Source organism: Amblyomma maculatum, chromosome 5, assembly GCF_055883805.1.
Source record: "Amblyomma maculatum isolate TAMU_Amacu chromosome 5, ASM5588380v1, whole genome shotgun sequence".
NCBI classification, from domain to species: domain Eukaryota; kingdom Metazoa; phylum Arthropoda; class Arachnida; order Ixodida; family Ixodidae; genus Amblyomma; species Amblyomma maculatum.
Genome location: NC_139348.1, coordinates 140,302,889 through 140,322,601, shown reverse-complemented (window position 1 = coordinate 140,322,601; position 19,713 = coordinate 140,302,889). Strand labels below are relative to the sequence as shown.

The 19,713-nt window shown below is 47.0% G+C and overlaps 1 protein-coding gene across 2 annotated transcripts in view; it reads left to right on the top strand.

The window, feature by feature from the left end:
* Marf1 (meiosis regulator and mRNA stability factor 1-like protein) overlaps positions 1 to 19,713 on the top strand; it is a 61,452-nt gene that overhangs the window by 7,385 nt on the left and 34,354 nt on the right. For both annotated transcript variants that reach the window (XM_084604512.1, XM_084604511.1), the window contains exons 4-12: positions 3,350 to 3,519; positions 4,215 to 4,384; positions 5,749 to 5,949; positions 6,120 to 6,258; positions 6,732 to 7,085; positions 7,863 to 8,030; positions 9,091 to 9,305; positions 16,711 to 16,925; positions 18,192 to 18,394. In XM_084604512.1, coding sequence (XP_084460638.1) covers positions 3,350 to 3,519; positions 4,215 to 4,384; positions 5,749 to 5,949; positions 6,120 to 6,258; positions 6,732 to 7,085; positions 7,863 to 8,030; positions 9,091 to 9,305; positions 16,711 to 16,925; positions 18,192 to 18,394 — 1,835 coding nt within the window. The remainder of the gene's footprint in view (positions 1 to 3,349; positions 3,520 to 4,214; positions 4,385 to 5,748; positions 5,950 to 6,119; positions 6,259 to 6,731; positions 7,086 to 7,862; positions 8,031 to 9,090; positions 9,306 to 16,710; positions 16,926 to 18,191; positions 18,395 to 19,713) is intronic.

Here is a 19,713-nt window from a genome sequence, read left to right as displayed (position 1 = left end):
TGGATATATTGTCTAAACAAATAAGAACATATTTGAAGCCCACCGTTCCCGTCGTTTTGGTGGCTGAATGGATTAACACCACGCATCTCTTCACTGATGCCACTTCAACGTGCGTTCGACTCCTGTGTTTTATTGTTTTTTCTGAATATTTTTTTTTTTCAATTCTCTTCACTGTAATTATATTCTGCCTTCAGTGAGCGTAGGTTACCTTTAGGTTGCGTTTATAGACACCTTTAAGTAACAATCGGTATGACAACAGTTACACTAAGCAATTACCTTTCCCACAATCATTTCATGCCTCAGTGAGTGTATGTTACCTTTAGGTTGCGTTCACTGACATCTTTCAGCAACAATCGCCCTTTACAGTGAGTGTATGTTACCTTTAGGTTGCGTTCACAGAGATCTTTCAGCAACAATCGCCGTTTAACTCGCTGAAAGCGTCGTCTGTTCCAGTGCGCCTATGGGATATGGTATGGCAATACGCGGCCCCGCCAGATATTTGACGCGCGGGCGGCGCGGCGTCCTCTCGAACCGGAAACTACTGTCGACGCGAGCCAATGGGAGCGCGGAAAGCTGGCATTTCCGGTTTGAGCGGCCGCTGTCAACATGGCCGCCATGGCTGACGAGGTATGGGGCAGTTTGGCCGCAGAAATGTGATTATCGTAAAAATAAACGCTTAATCAAGCACGGAATGTCGCTCTTTTGTGAGTATACGACCTACTCTCGGATCGCTGTGTGTTTGTTTGCTCCCTGGAGTGAAATTTGTAAAAATAAAAAAGAAAACCGTGCCGCTGGTATCCAAGCGGGCATTCCGAAGTATCTTCGTTCATTCGAGCGAGCCAAATCCTTGCGCACCTATGTATGCTTTCTACATTTAGCACAGTAGCATTAGAATGAGCACTTTCGGGATTTTACCACAAGGGACAGCGTCGCTTCTCTCACGTACCTCGCTCTGCGGTTATTTCCGCTCGCTGATGCATTTGCTTTCGCATCGAGGGATCCGCGGCGGCGCTCGCGCCGCTTCGTCGTTCCATGTATCTCGAGCTGGGCGTCGCGTTGGCGCGGCAGTTTTCGACGCGGGAAAATCGTGGGAAAAAACGCCGCATGTATTCCGGCCTTTATGTGCAATTTTGTGTGCTGCAACAAGTGCTGCACTATTAATTGTACTGGCAAAAAATATCTTCCCAAGACCTATGAAAAATGGCTATTTCGCGGTAACGAAAGAGTTAATCTTTAGAATACATAACCAACTAGCCCAAACCGCGCCGCTTCTGGCATAATCGGCATAATCATATTCATGCAAAAAAAGAAAGAAAATGGTCAGGTTATTTACCACATTTATAGAAATAGGATTTGAGTTTTTTTTCTTCGGTGTGTCGGTTTCAGAAAGCGTTCTGCGTCATATTTGATGCAAGGTATGACAAATATAACAGTTTTTTTTTCTCTCGCTGCTGAAGATAACTAAGATAGCTAAGGCATCATTTACCTCTGGATTTGTTGCAAGCCAATTTTTGGTGACAAAGGGGCTGCGTGGCACATCAGCTGTGTTTTTTATTTTCTGTATTTGAGAAGAAAGGACACTGTACAGGTGAATTCTACAACTTTTGACTAGTGCAAGTTTTTGGGAGTGGACGAAATCAGCCAATGGTACGAGCTAACAGCCATGCATTCGTGCTGAACGAACCTGCACAGATTATTAGCCCCACTTCTAATAGGCTCCTTTCCGTCTTGAATTTAGTGTTGGTTTATTTTTCAGCCCCTTGGAAGTCTGAATTAAGGTTGTTCTGCTGTACATATAACTATGGAGGATCATCTATTGACTGCGATGCTATGGCAAACGCGAATGGGGTTCGAAAAATTGAGCAGTCAGTCATGGTGCGTCCGAAATTGCAGGTACTCTTATACACTAGTTCTGTGGCGCATGTCGCGGTGCCACAAAGAAGTCAGGATAATCGGGCATAAGAATCAAGGGTCCGAATTTTTGGTGCCTGTACGTGAAGATCAAAGCTCACGAATCCAAAGCAACCACTTTGTTTTATTGCTAGCCTTTCTAACATTTTTGTCGGCGAAAAAAAGCAGATATTCGGCAAGAAAATAACATACAAACAAATGATATGCGAGACCCATGCGTTCATCGCCCGACATGAATGTGCAGTGGGTGACCATAATCATAAACAAACATAATTGCGTGCAGTGTGGATACCAAATAAAAATTTTGATATATATGTGTGTGATTCAAGTTAGCGGGCACAATATCTCATCGGCTACATCTGCGGCTATTTACCAATGCTACTTCCACATGTAGTGCTTATATATTCGCTTCGACAACTGTCAGCAAAAGTAGGCGATTGTTGCCTACGTGAACAGAATGTGAAAACAAGCCGTTACGCTTTAACACTACTAATATTGTGGATTGTTAAACTAGTTGGTCATGCACCATTAAATCAGCGTCAGAGGAAACACCATCACTGAAAAAAATAGAGAAGGGACAACGCTGCACTGACCGCTATACTATTGTTACCCTAGAACCGCACACCTTCTTATTTCTTCGATTCATCTGCCTGCAACTCTTCCCACGAAGTCCACTTCCTTCTTCGATAGGGTGGGGGAGGCGGGGGGCTGATGAGATTTTTCTGTTGCTAGCGCTCGTTAGGCTATGTCCGGTTGATCGCAAACATATTATACGACCATAGTTTGCCAAAATTTCGAACATAGTAACCGGGAAATTGTGTTTTCTGGGAATGTATTAATCGGAAGAAAAGTAGTGTAACTCTGTGGGAGATGTTTTACTGCTCGCGATTTTGAACATATGAAACGGGATATCGTATGAACCGGAAAGGTATTAACCCCTTCACCGTTTTGTTATGTCAACGAAATTCTTAACAAAACTGCTTATTTTTTTCGTGCTGATTTCGGTTATTATGCTGCCATACGTAAAAGACGTTTATGTGGTAGAAAAAAACGAAGTTAACAGGTCAGTGCTGCCATCTGTCGAGCAAAATGCCATCTAAGCCACAAACGAGCGCTGCTCGTTCGAAACGCTGAAGGGAAGAACCTATTCAGCGAGGACGAGCTATAGTCGTCCAAAACGGTTTGGGGACGGCTTTGCAAGGACGAGCGCAGCTCGTCCGAATTGGTTAAGGGGTTAACAAGGTTCTGTTGTACCTGCAGGTTATAAATGTCAGCTGTGTTTGTTCTTTGCTCTTCCGTTACACTTTCTTTGACCACGGTCAGTTCTGCTGAATGCTGTGGTTGATTTATTGCTTGTGCAAACAAGTCACTGTAAGTTGTGTTGGCAGCTGTTCGAGCTGACGTATAAAGCTCTTGTTTGTGCTCGTGGTATTCACAGGGGACGTAAACTTCTCAACGGAGCTGTCAGACTTCCGGCACCGCCGCCAGATTCGGGTGGTGCTGCTGCATGGAAGCTCAGCCCCCGAGGCACTGACCGCCTGTGCACACGAGTGCTACAGCTTTTCCCAGGTGGCGGCCGGCGTGTCCTATCGCACCCCGCAACGCAAGGTGAGATACGTGACAGCTACTGCACAAGGGCCATTGGAAGGGCTAAATTCGCGAGCTTGACTGCATGGGATGGCTTTTATGGACGCAGAGCGCGCTAAGAACAATGACAGGATACATGACGGGTGAGCGGATACTAACCCTTATGAGAGCAGATTTGTCTGACAGGCATCTAATGGTGAAAAGTTTGCACTTATCTGCTGAGCTCAGTTCTCAGCTTTTGTAACTGGGGTATGTCCATTGAAAGTGATCCTTAAACCAGAGGAACTGTTTCTTATTACCAACCTTCGAAGGTTTGCTTTCTTTCAGAGTACGGGTGACTCTCGATAGTGAGAACTGGACGACAGTGCATGTTAATAATAAACCCCGGAAATTGCAAATTACTTGAGCCTTCTACACCAGCGCTCCTCATAGCCAGTGTCATTTTGGGGTATTAAGCCCCATAAACCACGTTTAACTTTGAGTATAAGCTGAAAAATGTTTCGCTTCACACATGTGTTCTGTGGAAAAGCGTTTCTTTTATCTAAGCTACATGCATTTATAATTAATAATATCTTATTTGATTTGCAATGAGTTTTTCAGTTTGTATTCTTTTTGCCATTAGAGCTTGCTTGCATGCCTGGCTCTGGTAAATTTTTGATTCAATGGAAATGTTGATGCATGCGAGTGCCTAATGGAGGAATGATGGGATGACACAGGGCCAGCCGCGGTGCTGCGAGCTGGTGGTGGAGGACCTTCCGACGGACAAGGAATACAGCCTGGTTCACAATCGGCTCCGACAGCTGTCTGACAACTGCGGAGGCCGTGTGCTCTCCATATCGGGGCCCAGGGCCGTCCTACGTTTCCCCACACCGGACGCCGCACTCAGGCAAGTGTCTCCCATGCCCCCCTCTCCTCCTCCTAGGAACTTAGCTCATTACTCTAGGGCTCTCTTTCAGGATAAAACCTGATTTTACCCAAGTGACATTCATAAACTTGAGAACATTGAACGCTTAGCAGCTCGTTTCATTTAAAATCAATGCAGGTGCCGAGACTCGCCTTCATCTACGATTCTTCTTGCTGTCCTTTACCACCAGCCGAAAGGAGAAACAAAACCCACCTAATCTTTCTAAAATCCTTAAACTTTTCAGACTTGGAATTAATCCTGAGCACTGCCTAACAAAAAACACTCCTCCAGACCCTCTCACATAAACTGTCTTACCACCGGAACTTGCGGGAACTGATGTACGAATTTGCATTTTTTCCATAGGAAATCGCAGACTGGACGCCCTACCAATTAACTCGCTGTTTTTATCGCCGCCCATTTGAAGTGTGTTATGTTCTGCTTTGTGTTTTTGTTGTTTTATCAGTTTAACGCTGGTGTGACATTCTTTATTGTCTTCAAACTGCATAACATTGATTGTTCTTGGCCTCTTCTGCTTGCGCATAGTATGCCCGCAGTATTTCCTTAACATTATGCACACAGGGTGCCCCTGTTCTTTTGACTCATATGAATGATCAGTCATAGCAGTGTTCGACTTTGCTCTTCGAAATTTTCAAATATTCACACACCCCTGCATTATAGTTACCCATGTTACGAAAGGCATTATTCTTCCAATTCAATCTGTTATGCTCCCTTCAGTTCTGATTGCCCCGCCATGGTGGTGCAGTGCTTATGCGCTCGTCTGCTGCACCCAGGGTTGCGGGATCGAATTCCGGCTGCGCCAGCAGATTTTCGACGAAAGCGAGAAGGCTCCCGTGTGCTGTGCAGTGTCAGCACCCGTTAAAGAATCCCAGGTGGTCGAAATATCCGGAGCCCTCCACTACGCCGGCTCTCCTAGCCCGAGTCGCTTTGGGATGTTAAACCCCATAATCCAAACCAAACTTTTAGTTCTGACTGTAGTTCACAGCATTATTTTTGTTTCCTCCGGATAGCACAAGCTAATGAATGTGCGTAAATCAAACCAGTTTTGAGTGCCGTAAAGTTCAGTTAATTGAGATGTAGCTGGCCTTTATTTTGTTGCTGTTGATCTAGTTCAAGTGTTCTTGCACTAAAGGATGCTGGGTTGTTTCTGTCTGTTTGGCAAACAGCTGACTGATAAGTGCTTTCGCTTGTATGGAATAAAGATGCATCGACTGTCAACAAATGTGCAGTTTTATTATCACTGTTTGAATTAGTATTATTAACTAAAGAAGTGTGGCATATACAGCCAGAGAGTGATATGTTCTTTCTGTGGCTTATTGCACGCACAGAGCAAGCAAACGCATGGATGGTGAGGACGTCTTTGGGTGCACCATCGCTGTTGGACTGCACGGTACGCGGAGGCGTCGGTCGAGGGGTCTCCGCGGAGACTCTAAGCGTAGCAGCAGCAGCAGCACCAGCCGGAGTCCCGAGTCATCGTCTGCGGAAGCAGACAGCTACCATTTGTTCTCATCACATCACCGTGAAAATGGGTAAGCCTTTGGTTAAAATGAAGCTTTTGTTCGATGAATGCCCGGACGATACTTACGAGCTATGTGTGAGTGGGATGCGGGTGTATAATACACCTCTGTAGTGTCCACAGGGTCTGGTGGTGTTGCTGTGCAAGTTATTGACAGAACTGTTCCTATTGCCTCTTCCCCAGCAATGGCTTTGAAGTGGGCACGTGGGCACCAGAACTCCTGACAAGCTCCCTACCCGACCTGGAGGCCGAAGCTGCTTCAGAAGCCAAGAAGTCGCGGAGCGTTGGCCGTGTGTCTCCTTTTTATCGCTGCAGCAGCCAGGTGAGAGGCCTAATTATTGTCGCGAATAAATGCGATATAGCGCGATAACGAGTGCAAAGAAAGAGCTGCTCTTTCTTTTGAACCTTAATGGTGCCTTACTGGACGTAGTAAAGCTATAGTTATAACAGATCAATTTCAGCATCGTTTTTCGTCTTCGTTACTTCAAGGTTGAATAAAGCTCAGAGTGCGAAGCGGCGCAAACACCATATTACCATGTATGATCCGACTTCTAATGCAAGCTGATCCCTTTACACACATTTTTCACTTGCCAAACAAACAATGGACTAGGCTTCGAAGACAGATAGAGGTCAAATGTATGAATCTAACAGAACAGACCCACAGTGATGGTGATGGCTCAGTGGTTAGGGGCCACAGTTTCTGCATTTTGATGGAGACATAAAAGATGTTGCATCGTGTGATGAAGTAATATATTCTTTTAATCGGAGACCCCATTCTCTTCTTCGCGTCCGTAGCCAGAGGCCCCCACAGCCCACCAGCGTGCGTCTAGCGAGGTGGCGGCCATGTCGCTGCTGTCCCTGCGGACTTTGAGCGTCTCCCCGGGACCCCGGTCGTGTGCCCCGAGCAAGTCGGGACACCTGCATGGGCGGGCCACGTCAGAGCATGGTGGCAGCATGCAGGGCTCACCTGGAAATATGTCCCCCAGGAGCCCGCGGAGGCGAAACTCTGCCGCGAAAGCCGAGCACCAGAACAACCCGGCACAACCAGCGGCTGGCCCTGTTGAGGTTCATATCACCAACCTTGACCCCGCCATAGAGGCCACTGAACTCAAAAAGATGCTGCTTGCTCTTTTTCAAGAGCATGTGACGGTAAGTACTACGTTACTACCCATTCCTGTGCACATCTCTAGTGAGGGGGGGGTGGGGTGGGGGGGGGAATTGGGTCTAGCACCTAGCACCGTCTACTGCCACGCGATTATCGGAGCCGCTGCCACGGCTGCCGACCTCTACCCTCCGATGCCCCAGGCCGATTTGCCGGTCATGGCGCCATTTAGGCTTTATCCACCCCTCCATAGTTTTACTTGGTTTCATTTTCTAACCCCTTTCTGGGCGCGCGCAGCCTCTAACTATGCCACCTTATCATGGAGGCATTTCTTCTGCCACATGCTGGTCGCCAGGCTGACCAAGGGTGGCGGTGCTTAGTACGAATTAACGAGATTGTTAATGCAACATAGAGGTCTGGCCAAGCTCCAGACCTCTATGGAGCTTGGCCAGACTAAGTAGTTTAGTTCGATATATCCAAAAATTCAAATTAACGAGCTCTCACTCTACTAGGGCTTTGAAACCATCGATAGTGGGTTGTCGATGAGAGTAGGTGTTGTCATGAAAAAGTCGAGATGTTACTGAAAGTTTTAGTGCGCAAGCAGACCAGAGAGGCCAGGAGTGGACGACATGAGCATGCGTCCCATTGGGTCGTCCCGTCTCTTGCCGCCGTGCTTGGCGAGTTTCCAACGTGCTGTGCCAACTAATGCGGCGGCTAAAGCCTTCCTGAGGCGTTAAGCAGTGGCCCCCTTCCTGACATTGCTGGACGTGCTTACTGGCTGTTGCCGCCACCTTTCCGTTTTCTTCCTCCTCCTTCTCCTCCAGGTGTTGCACGTGTCACTGCATGTGCAGCCAGAAAGCAGTCTGACGGCATCCGTCAGAGTCGCCAGCGTGGCCGACGCCCGGAAAGCGGTCGAGCACCTGCACCAGCGCCGTTTGGGCTTGCATTGCCTGCACCTGAGCTTCAACGAGGCTAAGGTACCTGAGGCAAAGGTAGGGAGGGGCCATTTAATTTCAAGGGATGAGTGTTATATTTATGCTAAACAGCACTTTCGCAGCTGGAAGTAGGCAGGCTACTACAGTAGAACCCATTTATAGTAAAATCACTGGGACCGGCAAAAATCTTTACTACACCAGGGTATTTACTATATCGGTGATTGGTGATAACATGGTCCTGAAGTTGCCATTCGGTAACTAAATGCCTACGTACTGAACATGTCTTGCTGCTTAATAAAAAAAAACACTCTCAAATACCATTCGTCACTCTCTCTCTCGCTTATCATCTCTTCCCTTTTTTTCAGTTACAAATTGTTTGCTTACATCTTGTGGAAGTACTTCTTAAGCATGAGGGCAACGTGGCTATGAATACAACAGTTTGATTTCATGTGAAAGCCAAAGCATTGCATGAACACGGCGTCATCTTCCATTGTTTCTGTCGGTAAGAAGGCAATGAATGAGAAATGCGCGTGGCAGTCAAGGGCTGCAAAACCACACATGCCACACCTCCAGTTCTTGCCACTGCTGCCTCGTGCTGCGCAGTGCTGTGAATGTTCGGTCGTTTTTTTCCCTTCCCTATTTCTCGCTGCACTTTTACTCTCCCTTACTTTCAGAATGGATCACTCCGCCTTTCCACGCTTGTAAACAGCTTTACTTTTCTTTTTTTCCTATGCGCTGCATGGTTTCTTTCACGGCGGCTTATGTAAAGTTGGTTTCTCCTGAGTACTACTAAGCCTAGTGGTATAGCAATTTATAAGAACACACGGTGTTGTTTTGTTTTTTTTTTTCAAAATAAAATTTGCCCCGCGATTCTAGGTAGCGCGCATGCGGCGACGTCATTTCGTGGAAAGGCGTCGCCACGACCAGATGCACTTTACTATAGCCGAAAATTATCAAAAAGATTTTTGCTATAAAGGGGGGGAAATGTAGTCATCTATGGAAGATGAACTGGGACTTCAGTTTCACTTTGTTGCATGCGAGTTTACTTTAGCGGGGTTCTGCTAGATTTATAGCTTAGCCTGAAGTCCTCTCTCCCTCCTCTTTTTGTTATTTACAGGCTACGGAGCCGGTATACTGTGAGATGCATTACAACTCTACCTCGGCGCCTCCGGTGCCATCATCCCCATCATCTGCGCTTTCAGCGTCCAGCCCGTGGGCACAGTGGGTTGCCGTGCCGGCACCGCTACCCAAGGTGTGCCTGAACCACATTGAGTGGGTCGCTCGGCTCAGACACCTGCTGGACTGGCACGAGGGATCACTTCCTCTCGACAGGTGACATGGCCCTCAAAAGATGTGTCTCAGTTCTATGGCAGGAAGTGTGCATACGGGTAGTATTCTACAGATGCTGCATTTATTTGCTCAGTGAACCGACCCCCCCACTTGGGTTGCTGAGAAGTTAAAGAAAAAAAAGAAAGGTGTTAGTCGTTAGTCCCTCCCTCAGTTTCGCGCCGTCATTATTGCAGTCTGTAGCACAACAAGATACTGCACGGCGATAACAGTTCCTATGGTGGTGGTGATAACTTGGCAGAATGCCGAGGTGCCCTTGACAGGAGTGCTGGTGGCGCGGCATGGCTTGGCTCGTCCAGTTGCGCAAGCCCGAAGTTCATTATGTTTGCAATGTCACGCTGCGACTGGGCTGGGCGCTGTCTTTGCCACGAAATCATTGCAGCGCATGATAGCAGAAAACGCCTTTTGATGCAAACAGTGCTAAAATCCTGCATCGTGATCACAGCTGACTTCATGCTTTCATTGATGCTTGATAGATGGAAGGATAGGCAACTCGCAAAAAACAAACAAAACAAGAACATTTTTTTTCCCTCTGCGTCACGAACTCTACCCCTAAAACTGATGTCAGTTTTTCTTGAAATAAAGCAGGTTCATTACTTGAGTGCAGTCGAACCTCGATATAACGAACCTCAGTGTAACGAAGTTTGCGATGTAACGAATTTTTTTATTTCCCAATCTCTGCTTCATTGAAAACCATGTACAGTAAAACCTTGTTAATTGGAAGTCCTTGGGACCGCGAAAACCCTTTAAAATAACCGGAGTTTCGAATTATTAAAAACGGACGAAAAATGAAAAATAATTGCACAATACCTTGGTACATCAATACAGCCCCTTTATTTAGATGTTCACTTGAAGTAGTCATTGATGCGCGACTGCTTGGCGCGGTAGTTCGTGGCACCGTAAGTCATGTCCTCCAGTTGACTAACAATGCACAGCGTATCACTGTTACCACCACTACACTCAACAAAACTGCGCACAACATTTAATGACTCTACGACCTCAGCTGAAGATGGTGCACGGGCGGGTTCAGTGTCAGGATCGTCGTCGGAATGTCCTCTGTCAGTGATCTCACTTTCGAAGTCCGCATACGACGTTTGTACATCACATTCTGCATTCATGTAATCCATTAAATTGCAGCCGCCGTCGTCTTCAGTGATGTCGTTCATGCGCACACAGAGTGCTTCCCCTTCATTGTCTAACATACTATCGGTATCAGACAAGTCATTGCAACCGTCGCTCTCTTCATTGGGCAAACCGGCGTCTTCCTGCTTAGAAAACCCAGCGTGCTTGAAACAGCGCTGAATCAGATCTCCCTTGACTTGCTTCCAGGCGTACGCAATGAAACAAATGGCAACTAAAAGATCCACCGTTGTCATAGCAGAGGAAAATTCTTTTCAACAGATGGTAGCGATAAATCTTCCTTGCATGCAGGATGATTCCTTGGTCCATGGCTTGAGATGTTGCGGTCACATTCGGTGGCAGAAAGATGTATTTACTCGAATCTAGGCCGGCCTCGATTCTAGGCCGACCCCCTAAATTCAGACGGTCAGAAAAAAAAAAAAAAAAAGTTTACTCGAATGTAAGCCGAATGAAAAAAGGCATTGACTGGAACTAGAACATGCATTTTATTGTGCTTGCGACGCTCATTGTAGCACGTCCAATGCTCACTCGCTATCTTCGTCTCCGTCGCTGTCCTCTTTGTCGCTGGTTTCCTCCCACAGCGCACTGTCTTCGCTTCCGTCCATCGCGTTGGAAATACTGCACTTTCGGAAGGCCCGCACAATCAGTTCGGCTGGAATCTCCTCCCACGCCGCGGTGACCCAGTTCACCACTTGGCTAAGCGAAGCACGCTTGATGCGCCCGGTCGGTGTGAGCTGGTGATCTTGCATTGTCAGCCAGTCGTTGTAGTGCTTCCGCAGCCTATCCTTAAATGGCTTGTTGATGGCTACGTCGAGCGGCTGTAGCTGGCTCGTCATACCTCCGGGGATTATCGCAATGTCCGTACCGCCATCCGAAAGCACGGACTTTACGGCATCTGTCAAGTTGCCGCGGTAGGAGTCGAGAACCAGGAGCGACTTCTTGAACAACAGGGCCCCGCGACGGCGTTGCCAAACGGTCTTCACCCAGTCTTCCACAAGGGCACCACTCATCCATCCATTCTCATGGACGCGCACAAAGACGTTTTTAGGGAAAACTTCTCCAGCTGGAAGCGTCTTCCACTTAAATATGATGTAGGGCGGCAGTTTTCGCCCATCGGCCATGCAACGTAACATCACGGTAAAATGTTGCTTCTCGTACCCAGCAGTTCTGACTTTTACCTGTTTTGCGCCCTTTTCATTCACTGTGAACGCTACAGGCATGTCAAAACAGACTGGGGCCTGGTCGGCGTTACCGATTTGGCCCAGTCTGTAGTCCTCCTCCAACCGCTTCTTGATAACAAAGCGCTGGAATGCGACCAGCTTCTCCTCAAAGTCAGGGGGTAGGTTTTGGCACGCAGAAGTCCTCCGTCGCAAGCTGAACCCGAAACGCTTCATGAAGCGAGTGACCCAGCCCCTGCTGGCCTTAAATTGGGTCCGTCCAACGCCTCTAACGTTTGCGATCTCCCTCACCTTCGCCTATATAATCTCCGTCGTCACGGGCATTGCACTTTCCCTTTGCTTCCTGATAAAAGCAGCGACATCCTTCTCCACCTCGTGGTGTCGCCCGCTCTTGGGTCCAGTGAAGGCCATTCGCTTTGCAGCGCAGTCGAAAAGCTCATTCCGCTGCTTGCGCCATCGACGCACGTTTTTTTCATCCACGCCGAAGTCGTGCTGAGCTTGTAGGTTTGACGTCTTCTCCGCCTCTAAAACTGCTTTCCGCTTAAAAGCCGCAGTGTAATGGCATCGCTTGGTGGGAGCCATCGCACCGCGAACACGACTGCTTTTTCGAGGGCACGCAGAGACGCACACAAGGAAACGCGAAACGACGAGACCTTGGTGCAACGTTCACAAAAGCAAAATGGAGCCTGCAAACCTGCAAGCTTCAAGCAGTAGCCGCGAGATGGCGCTACATGTCTAGCGGTTGCGGGCAAACCACATCCTCGAATCTAAGCCGACCCCAGACTTTCGTAACCAATTAAAAAAAAAAAAGTACCGGCCTAGATTTGAGTAAATACGGTAAGCTTAATCGTCTCCAAATTCTGGATATCACCGTGGGCTGGGCAGTTGTCCATAATGAAAGCAACTTTCCGCCCCGATGCAGCAAACTTGCGGTCAAGGTGACGCACATACTCCTCGAAAAGCGCTGCTATCATCCAAGTGGGAGCTTATGATTGCCGGACATATTCGGTCTGAACAGTACAGTTATGCTGTCTTCGGTTGTTTTTTTCCACTGACAATCGCATCTTTTGGTGCAAACGTCATTGTTGAGAGCATTTTGTAGAACAATGCAGCTTCATCTAAATTGTAGACATCATCCTCTGCATACTCTTGAAGCAGTGGAGCCAGTGTATGTGCCTTCCACTGCTCGGCAACGTTTGTGTCAACGCTGCCACCTTCGCCGCACACTGTCACGAATGTGAGGTTGTTACGGTCTTTAAATTGGCACAACCAGTCGTTGCTGCACTTAAATTCTTCATGGCCCAGCCGCAGGGCAAACTCATTGGCCTTTTCGCGTATCACCGTGCCATTAACAGGTAGGTGTACTGCATTTGCGTGCTGTATAGCCATTTCAGTAGAGCGCCTTCAACGTCCGGATAGATTGAAAAACGACTTCTTGTCTGCTTCACCGAATGGGTCTTTCCACAAGCTTCGAGAACCTTTGCTTTGTTTTTCAAGATAGTCAAAAGGGTTGATAGAGGCACATTGTGTTTTTCTGCCAGCTGCGTTTTGGACCTCTTCTATTTTTCTGCCTCTTCAATCAGGCACACCTGTTGGCATAGAGTCAAGGCTTTATACTTGGGCATTTTCTTCTCAGAAACTCTGCGCACGTGGTCGGAAACGAAGAGCACAGCACATACTTGCCCACTCAGGGCACAGAACAGGTTGAAATGCGGCGAAGACGACGAGACCGGACCGTGCGACGACCACAACGCAAAGGGTAGACAAAGGTACAATGGAAATGCGGAAAGACCTAGTGGTGCTAGCGGCACCTAGCGGCATCTCTGAAAACTGATTCTAGCCTCCGAGACGTGCGCTGCATAGCACAGATCACTGAGTCCACAGTCGGAACCGACGAATTAACGGAGTTGAGGCGCGCAGACTGTTCAATTTATCCAGTAAAATTTTCATAGTAAATGTTGGGGCCGCTGAAAACCTTCGAATTATGCGGGACTTCGAATAAGCAGAGTTCGAATTAACCAAGTTTTACTGTATTTTCTCGTTGTTGTTGTTGGTTTTTTCAATTTAACAGAGTCTTCGCGCATCGCATATATGTACCAGCAGCCACCTTGACAATCGGATGAGAACTAAAGCTTCAGCCCTGACACACCGCCATTTATATTTGTTGTCTTACGCGCCAATTTTGCCACCAATCTGGAATCTGCGAGCAAAACAAAATACAGTCAAATCTCGATATAACGAATCCCGCGGGACCGTGAAAAATCACTCGTTATTTTGAAATATCGTTGTAATGAAAAATCTTCGATTATAAGCCAGTGGTCAAACCTAGGTATGAAAATGACGTACCTTGGCAGTAGGCACGTGTGTAGCCAAGCAAAACCTCAAGTGAAAAGGTTGCACTAACTCCAAAGCTGATTTATTTGAAGAAATCCATTATTTTCTTCTGCCGCGTGCAGCAAACCAAACACGACCGTGCACTACATTACACCACTACAGCACATACACCTTCCGCTTTCCGGAACACCTCATTGCGTGCGTGACTGCACCGAGCGATGAAAGTACAAACTTTGTCCAGGTGAAAGATGAAAAGAAAACAAAAAAAAAAAACCATTGGAGTTTTTTATGACCCCATCTTCAATGCTCCCTGAGCTTTGAAAATCTTGTCTCGGTCTTTCATAATGATCGTGGCAGTCGATGGGGCAATGCTAGCTGTCTGTAGAGGCCGAATCGCTTTTTCCCTGCGTCGATTTCTTGCAGTGAAAGCAGCTGCGTTCATATCTTCTTGGCACTTCGCTGGCTAATATCATCGTCAGTCTCGCACAAACTTCGCAATAAGATAATCAGCGGCAAAAAAATATATATATATACCGTCCCGCACGCGCGAACGCACGAACGACCGAGTTGCGTACGGCACACAACACAGGAAGAAAAAAAACGCAGGCAGCTAGGCCTGCTGGCTACTGCGTAATAAACCATAGCTTCATGGTGGCGCTAGGAGCTGGTCCTAGATGTCCTGATGATGATAGCTACAGCCCACGGACCATACACACAGAAACGGCGGTTTCTGTTTCATTTCACGCGAGAGTTGCAAGCTGCGGTGCTGTTAATTTTAGCCAAATTCGTAATACTGATGTTCCAAAATTATAGAACAAGAAATAAAATATGTTCGTTATTCTGAAATATACGCTATTTTGAACTTCGTAATTCTGAAATAGTTTTACATTGAAAACATGGCAAATCTGCCGGGGATTCTTAAAAAATTCGTTAATTTGAAAAGTTCGTTAATGTGGTGTTCGTAGTAACGAGATTTCACTGTAATGGCGACCGGGTCGTACCGCCGCGCCATCAGTCGTGTGCATACAAAACCTGCAGTGTGGAATTTTTAGGACTCGTCATGCCGTGACGTCACTGGTGACAAAGCACTAACCGGAAATAACATATTTGCTCCCATAATGAATTTTTTTTTCGTTTGAGGAAAGGGTTCAATATGCGGGATAAGTTGAGACTCTTCTCATTTTCCTTTTTTTACAAGTTCTCTGTAGCAAAAGTAGGAGGTGGATTCTTGTGCAAGTGAATACTGCACGAGTACGTGAAACCTGAGCAAAAGATTGCCACGCCCAAGGTAGCTACGCCAGCATGGGCGATGCAATTCTACGGCTAATCTTGTTCACTATAATACGACAGCATCCTCGTTAAAGTCCCTAGATCAGCTGATCTATAATAGAGACTCGAGTACTCTATTGGCTCTTGTCTCCGCATGAAGATTATACCAGTGGCGACATCTAGTAGCGGCTTTGTGTACTAGGCGCTCCGCTCGCTCTTTGCGCACACGAAAAAAAAATTACGCATTCGCATCCGTTTTCTGTCACTCATTATATGCTTCTGGTATGCAAAATGACATCTGGTGCCCTTGTTAGCGCTATTATTACTAGAATTTTTTGCTTATTTCCCGAATTAGTAATTTGCAAGTTCGCAGCAGTGTTTCACGAAGCTGTTACTGTAAAAGAATTTGCGATTTTATGAAATTTTTGGCTGCAAGTAGGTCTTCGTTATAGCATGGTTCGACTGTGTACACAGTGTTAATGCAACAATTACTGTTAGTGGGAGGGGCTCCTAGATCCATAACATCTTTTTTCTTTTTGACGACTGGGCAGTAAAGAAGGTTAATGAAAGGGGGAGGGGGGAGGGGGCAGTGGTGTGAGAACAGGAGGGAGGCGCTGCACTAAAGAGGTACAGAGCACAAGGCAAGGGATTCTGCTCTTGCAGCCCATCACGGAGTGGTGGATGAAGATGCGGTGTCAAAAATGATGTTCATCTTCTTTATTGTAGAATTCACATGGTATCTGTAAATAAAATTGAACTAGAATCACACAGAAGTGCGTACTCTGTTGAAAAGTTCGGTATAATTTTTATAAAGGATTCCGTATACCGGTTTTTCTACAGGAAGGAACTTCATGAAACCAGGTGTAGCTGTCATATTGCTGCCGAACACGGTAAAGTTTTGTTAATTTTGGCATTCAAAGGACCAGAAACATGTCTAAATTTATTGAAAGCTCGAATAATCGAATGTGCTTGAAAAAAGCTGTCAAGTATCATTTGCTTCAAATTAATTTTACCTGATGAACACCTGCACGGTGGTTGTCTGCATTCAAGATGGAACCCTAGTGAGAATGACGTTTTTTCCCCGCTTTCGTCAAGCGCGCTGCTTTGCGTGCTCTGTTGGGAGGGCCCTCTTCTATAAAGGGCAGGTCTCTCTTCGCAAAACGCCCCAGTCGTGTCGTGTTTTGAGGACGATTACTGCACAGCTGACATGGTTAGGCATTGTGGTGAAGCACGCAGTGCGCGGAAAGTGCAAACTCGAAAATTTTCGGCGCATTATTCGGTGATTTTTGAATATCAATTATTCGGGTACCATTGCTGACGGTCTTCAGTAGAAGATCTGCAACAGTCATGGTGGCATTTTTTTTTTTTTTCTTCATTTGGAACTGACTTGGCTACCCCAGCAGACCATTGGGTAGCTGCTATTTTTCTGCCTATCTTATCTTGACTTGTACGTCTTGTATCCTGTGCAGCTTCCAGGCATGCTATGAGGCTGAGTTTGGCCCAATGCCGGTGTCACCTCATTCGGAATCGTGGAAAGAAAGCAGCATACCCTTGGAACACCTGGTCCTGTCTGTGCCGGGCATCAGTGTCGTGACGTCGCCGCAGGGTTTCAAGAAAGCCGTGCAGGAGGTGGTCAAAGGCCCGAAGCGAAAGAGTCGGCCTGGCAAGGCTGCTGCTTTCTCAGGTGTGTAGTAGAGAGGCCCTTTGTGTGTGTGCGTGCATGCGCGTGCGTGCGTGTGTGTGTCCGCGTCCGCAGGAAAAGAGGCGGTTTTTGGGTGGTGTCATTAATATTTTTTTTCCTTAACAAAACTTGCTTGGTACAGAAGTGTCTAGTATCAAATTATAGAGGAGGACTTCCTCTTCACAAGGGCATACCTGCCAAGTTTCCTGAATTATCCGGGAGACTTCCGAATCTTGATGCTTTTGTACGATTGTACAACCAAAACAGAAATCTCCCGAAAACGCTCCCACGTTTGGTCAAATCCTTTTTCTAGTCTGGCCGCATAGCTCCAAGGCTATCTACCGCTTGACACCGATTGACACCATGATCAGTGAAAGGTCTAAAAAGCATAGTCGGCCAAGCTTGGTAGTTAAAACTGCCTGAACTACTTTCACTTTTTTGTTTGAGACTGTAGCGCCGCCACTGCTTGGGGCAGTTCAGGCGTGGCGCTAATGTCGGGTTTTGTCTAAAGTTCCAGGGGCTTAATTTCTGCCTATAATGTTTCTACACTAACACTGGTTTTTGCTTAGGCAACTTCCGTGTTTACTTGTGTTGTTTGTTACCTTCGGTAGCTCAGTTGCATGGTCTAGTGCAGTTTCCAAGAGGCGTGCGTTGTGTGTTGTTTGGTGCCGCGTTAACATAGTCTTCGGCCATGGTGCTAAGCAAAGAGCACAAGAAATATCTTCAGGTCTGTATACTGCTGAGTTTGGATGGAGCATCATGCGTTTTGCACAGTTTGCAATTGTGACATCAGCATCTCACACGGCGGCAGCACGGACTTGGCTACGCACATTTCATCGAAGAAGCACTCAAGCAACCTTCAGTGCCAAGACATCTCCCAGCTGATAGGCGCAGATGGGCAAAAGACATTTAGCCATATCTCTGCAGTAATGCTTGGAATCCTCTGTATACCACACAGCAATGCTGAATGTGAGAGGCAGTTCAGTATTGTAAAAAAAAAAAATCGCACTCAGTTCAGATCATCCATGTCCGACACAACCCTTGGTCACATTCTTTTGGCTAAATGTCGCAGGAGCAAACACTGTTACTCTCGGCAGTACTCAAAGGAATTTCTGAAAAGGGCAGCATCTGCCACATCAAAGATCCCCCAACAGTGAGCAGTGATGTGGCACGTCAGTGGTTTTCAAACAAAAACCACCAAATTCCCGCTCTTGTGCTTGAAGTCTGGCACATTGCCTTGGACCGACATCTCTTTTTTCTCCCCTCCAGGCGACACCAAAGGGTACCTCCCAGCCCTGGAGGCACTGTCGCAGGAGGTGGTGGAACTGCTGTCGAGACAGCCCCGGTGCAGTATGCTCCTGCACCGTTTCATCCCAGCCTACCACCAGCACTTCGGGCGCCAGTGTTGCCTGGCTAATTACGGCTGCTCCAAGTTCCTCGACCTCCTGGCCGCCATTGGGCACGTTGTCGAGGTAGCTGGACTGGGCCCGTAACTTGTCCAACCTTTTGCCACAGACTTACAAGTGTGAATTCCACTTTTGAAAATATGTTGTGTTTGGGTAGCTCATGATGGGACTTTACCCATCTGAGTTTGATTTAACGCGGGAAGATTCGCTATGAAACTATGGCACGTGGTGACGTGATGGCACAAAGCTCTTCCATACTTTTTCCTACATTGCAAAAGAAAAAAAAAAAAAAAAAACTTTTTTTCGGACGTCGTGGAATGGTCTCAGAAAGCGAAACTTCAGTTAAAGCTCTGAAATCTGTCGCCAATCATTTGGAAATTTGCATAAAACTGCCAGCACAGTTTCAGCCGCGGCCTCTATAATTATGTCACTGATATGGTTTGGTTTGGTTTTTGAAGCTTAACGTCCCAAAGCGATTCAGGCTGAGAGAGATGCCATAGTGGAGGGCTCCGGAGTAATTTCGACCACCTTGGGGTTTTTAACATGCACTGACATCGTACAGCGTGCGCACGTCATCATATCTCACTAACTTGTGCACTCACACCAGCTGACCGAGGGTCTTGAAGTGAGGCCATATCAAGGTATGGCCGATGCAGCAAGAGCTCATTAAGGGGGGACACGTGTCTTAAAAATCGAAAAATCGATTTTTGAAGTCTTCAACCGGTTCTGCACTTGCCTGCAAAATTTCACAGTTCTAAGTTCAGTATTTTGCCTGGAAGAACAGTTTTTGCTGTCACTTTTGACAGAGTTTCAACTGAAATCTATGCCAAAATGGCAATTTTTGCATGGTGCGTAGCTCCTGTTCCATGCATACTATTGAAGCCATTTTGTTATCGATTGAAAGAGCAGCTTTCCCACTTCGAATCCCTGCCGCCACCATTCTCGCCCGCTTATTGGCCAGAGAAAAGAAAGCGCACCAAAAAAATGTCCCAGTGCGCAATCCTATTCGTTAGTCGGGGCATGTGACGTGACGGCGCTACCCGATAGGCTGAATAGGCCCCCCGTTGTCTGCACGAGCGCTCGATCACAGCCCAACGCGAGAGGAAGTGCCATCTTGTTTCTCTGTCCTGATAGCAGTATTACGAGATGCATTGACCAGGAGTGAAATTTCACCGCAGAAACAAGTTTGGTAAGAAAGTAAATTGTTCGTGAATCAAAAAACTTCACGGCAAAAACACCACGGAATGCACAGAAACCTACCGCAGTAGGCCTAACATGACTGGTGGCTGAAAGTAGCTCCAACGGAAGCTGCGTACACCACGGCTCGGAGAAATTGAAGAGCGGCAAAAGACAGCGGCGGACGAGATAGAACAGCAGGCTTCAAA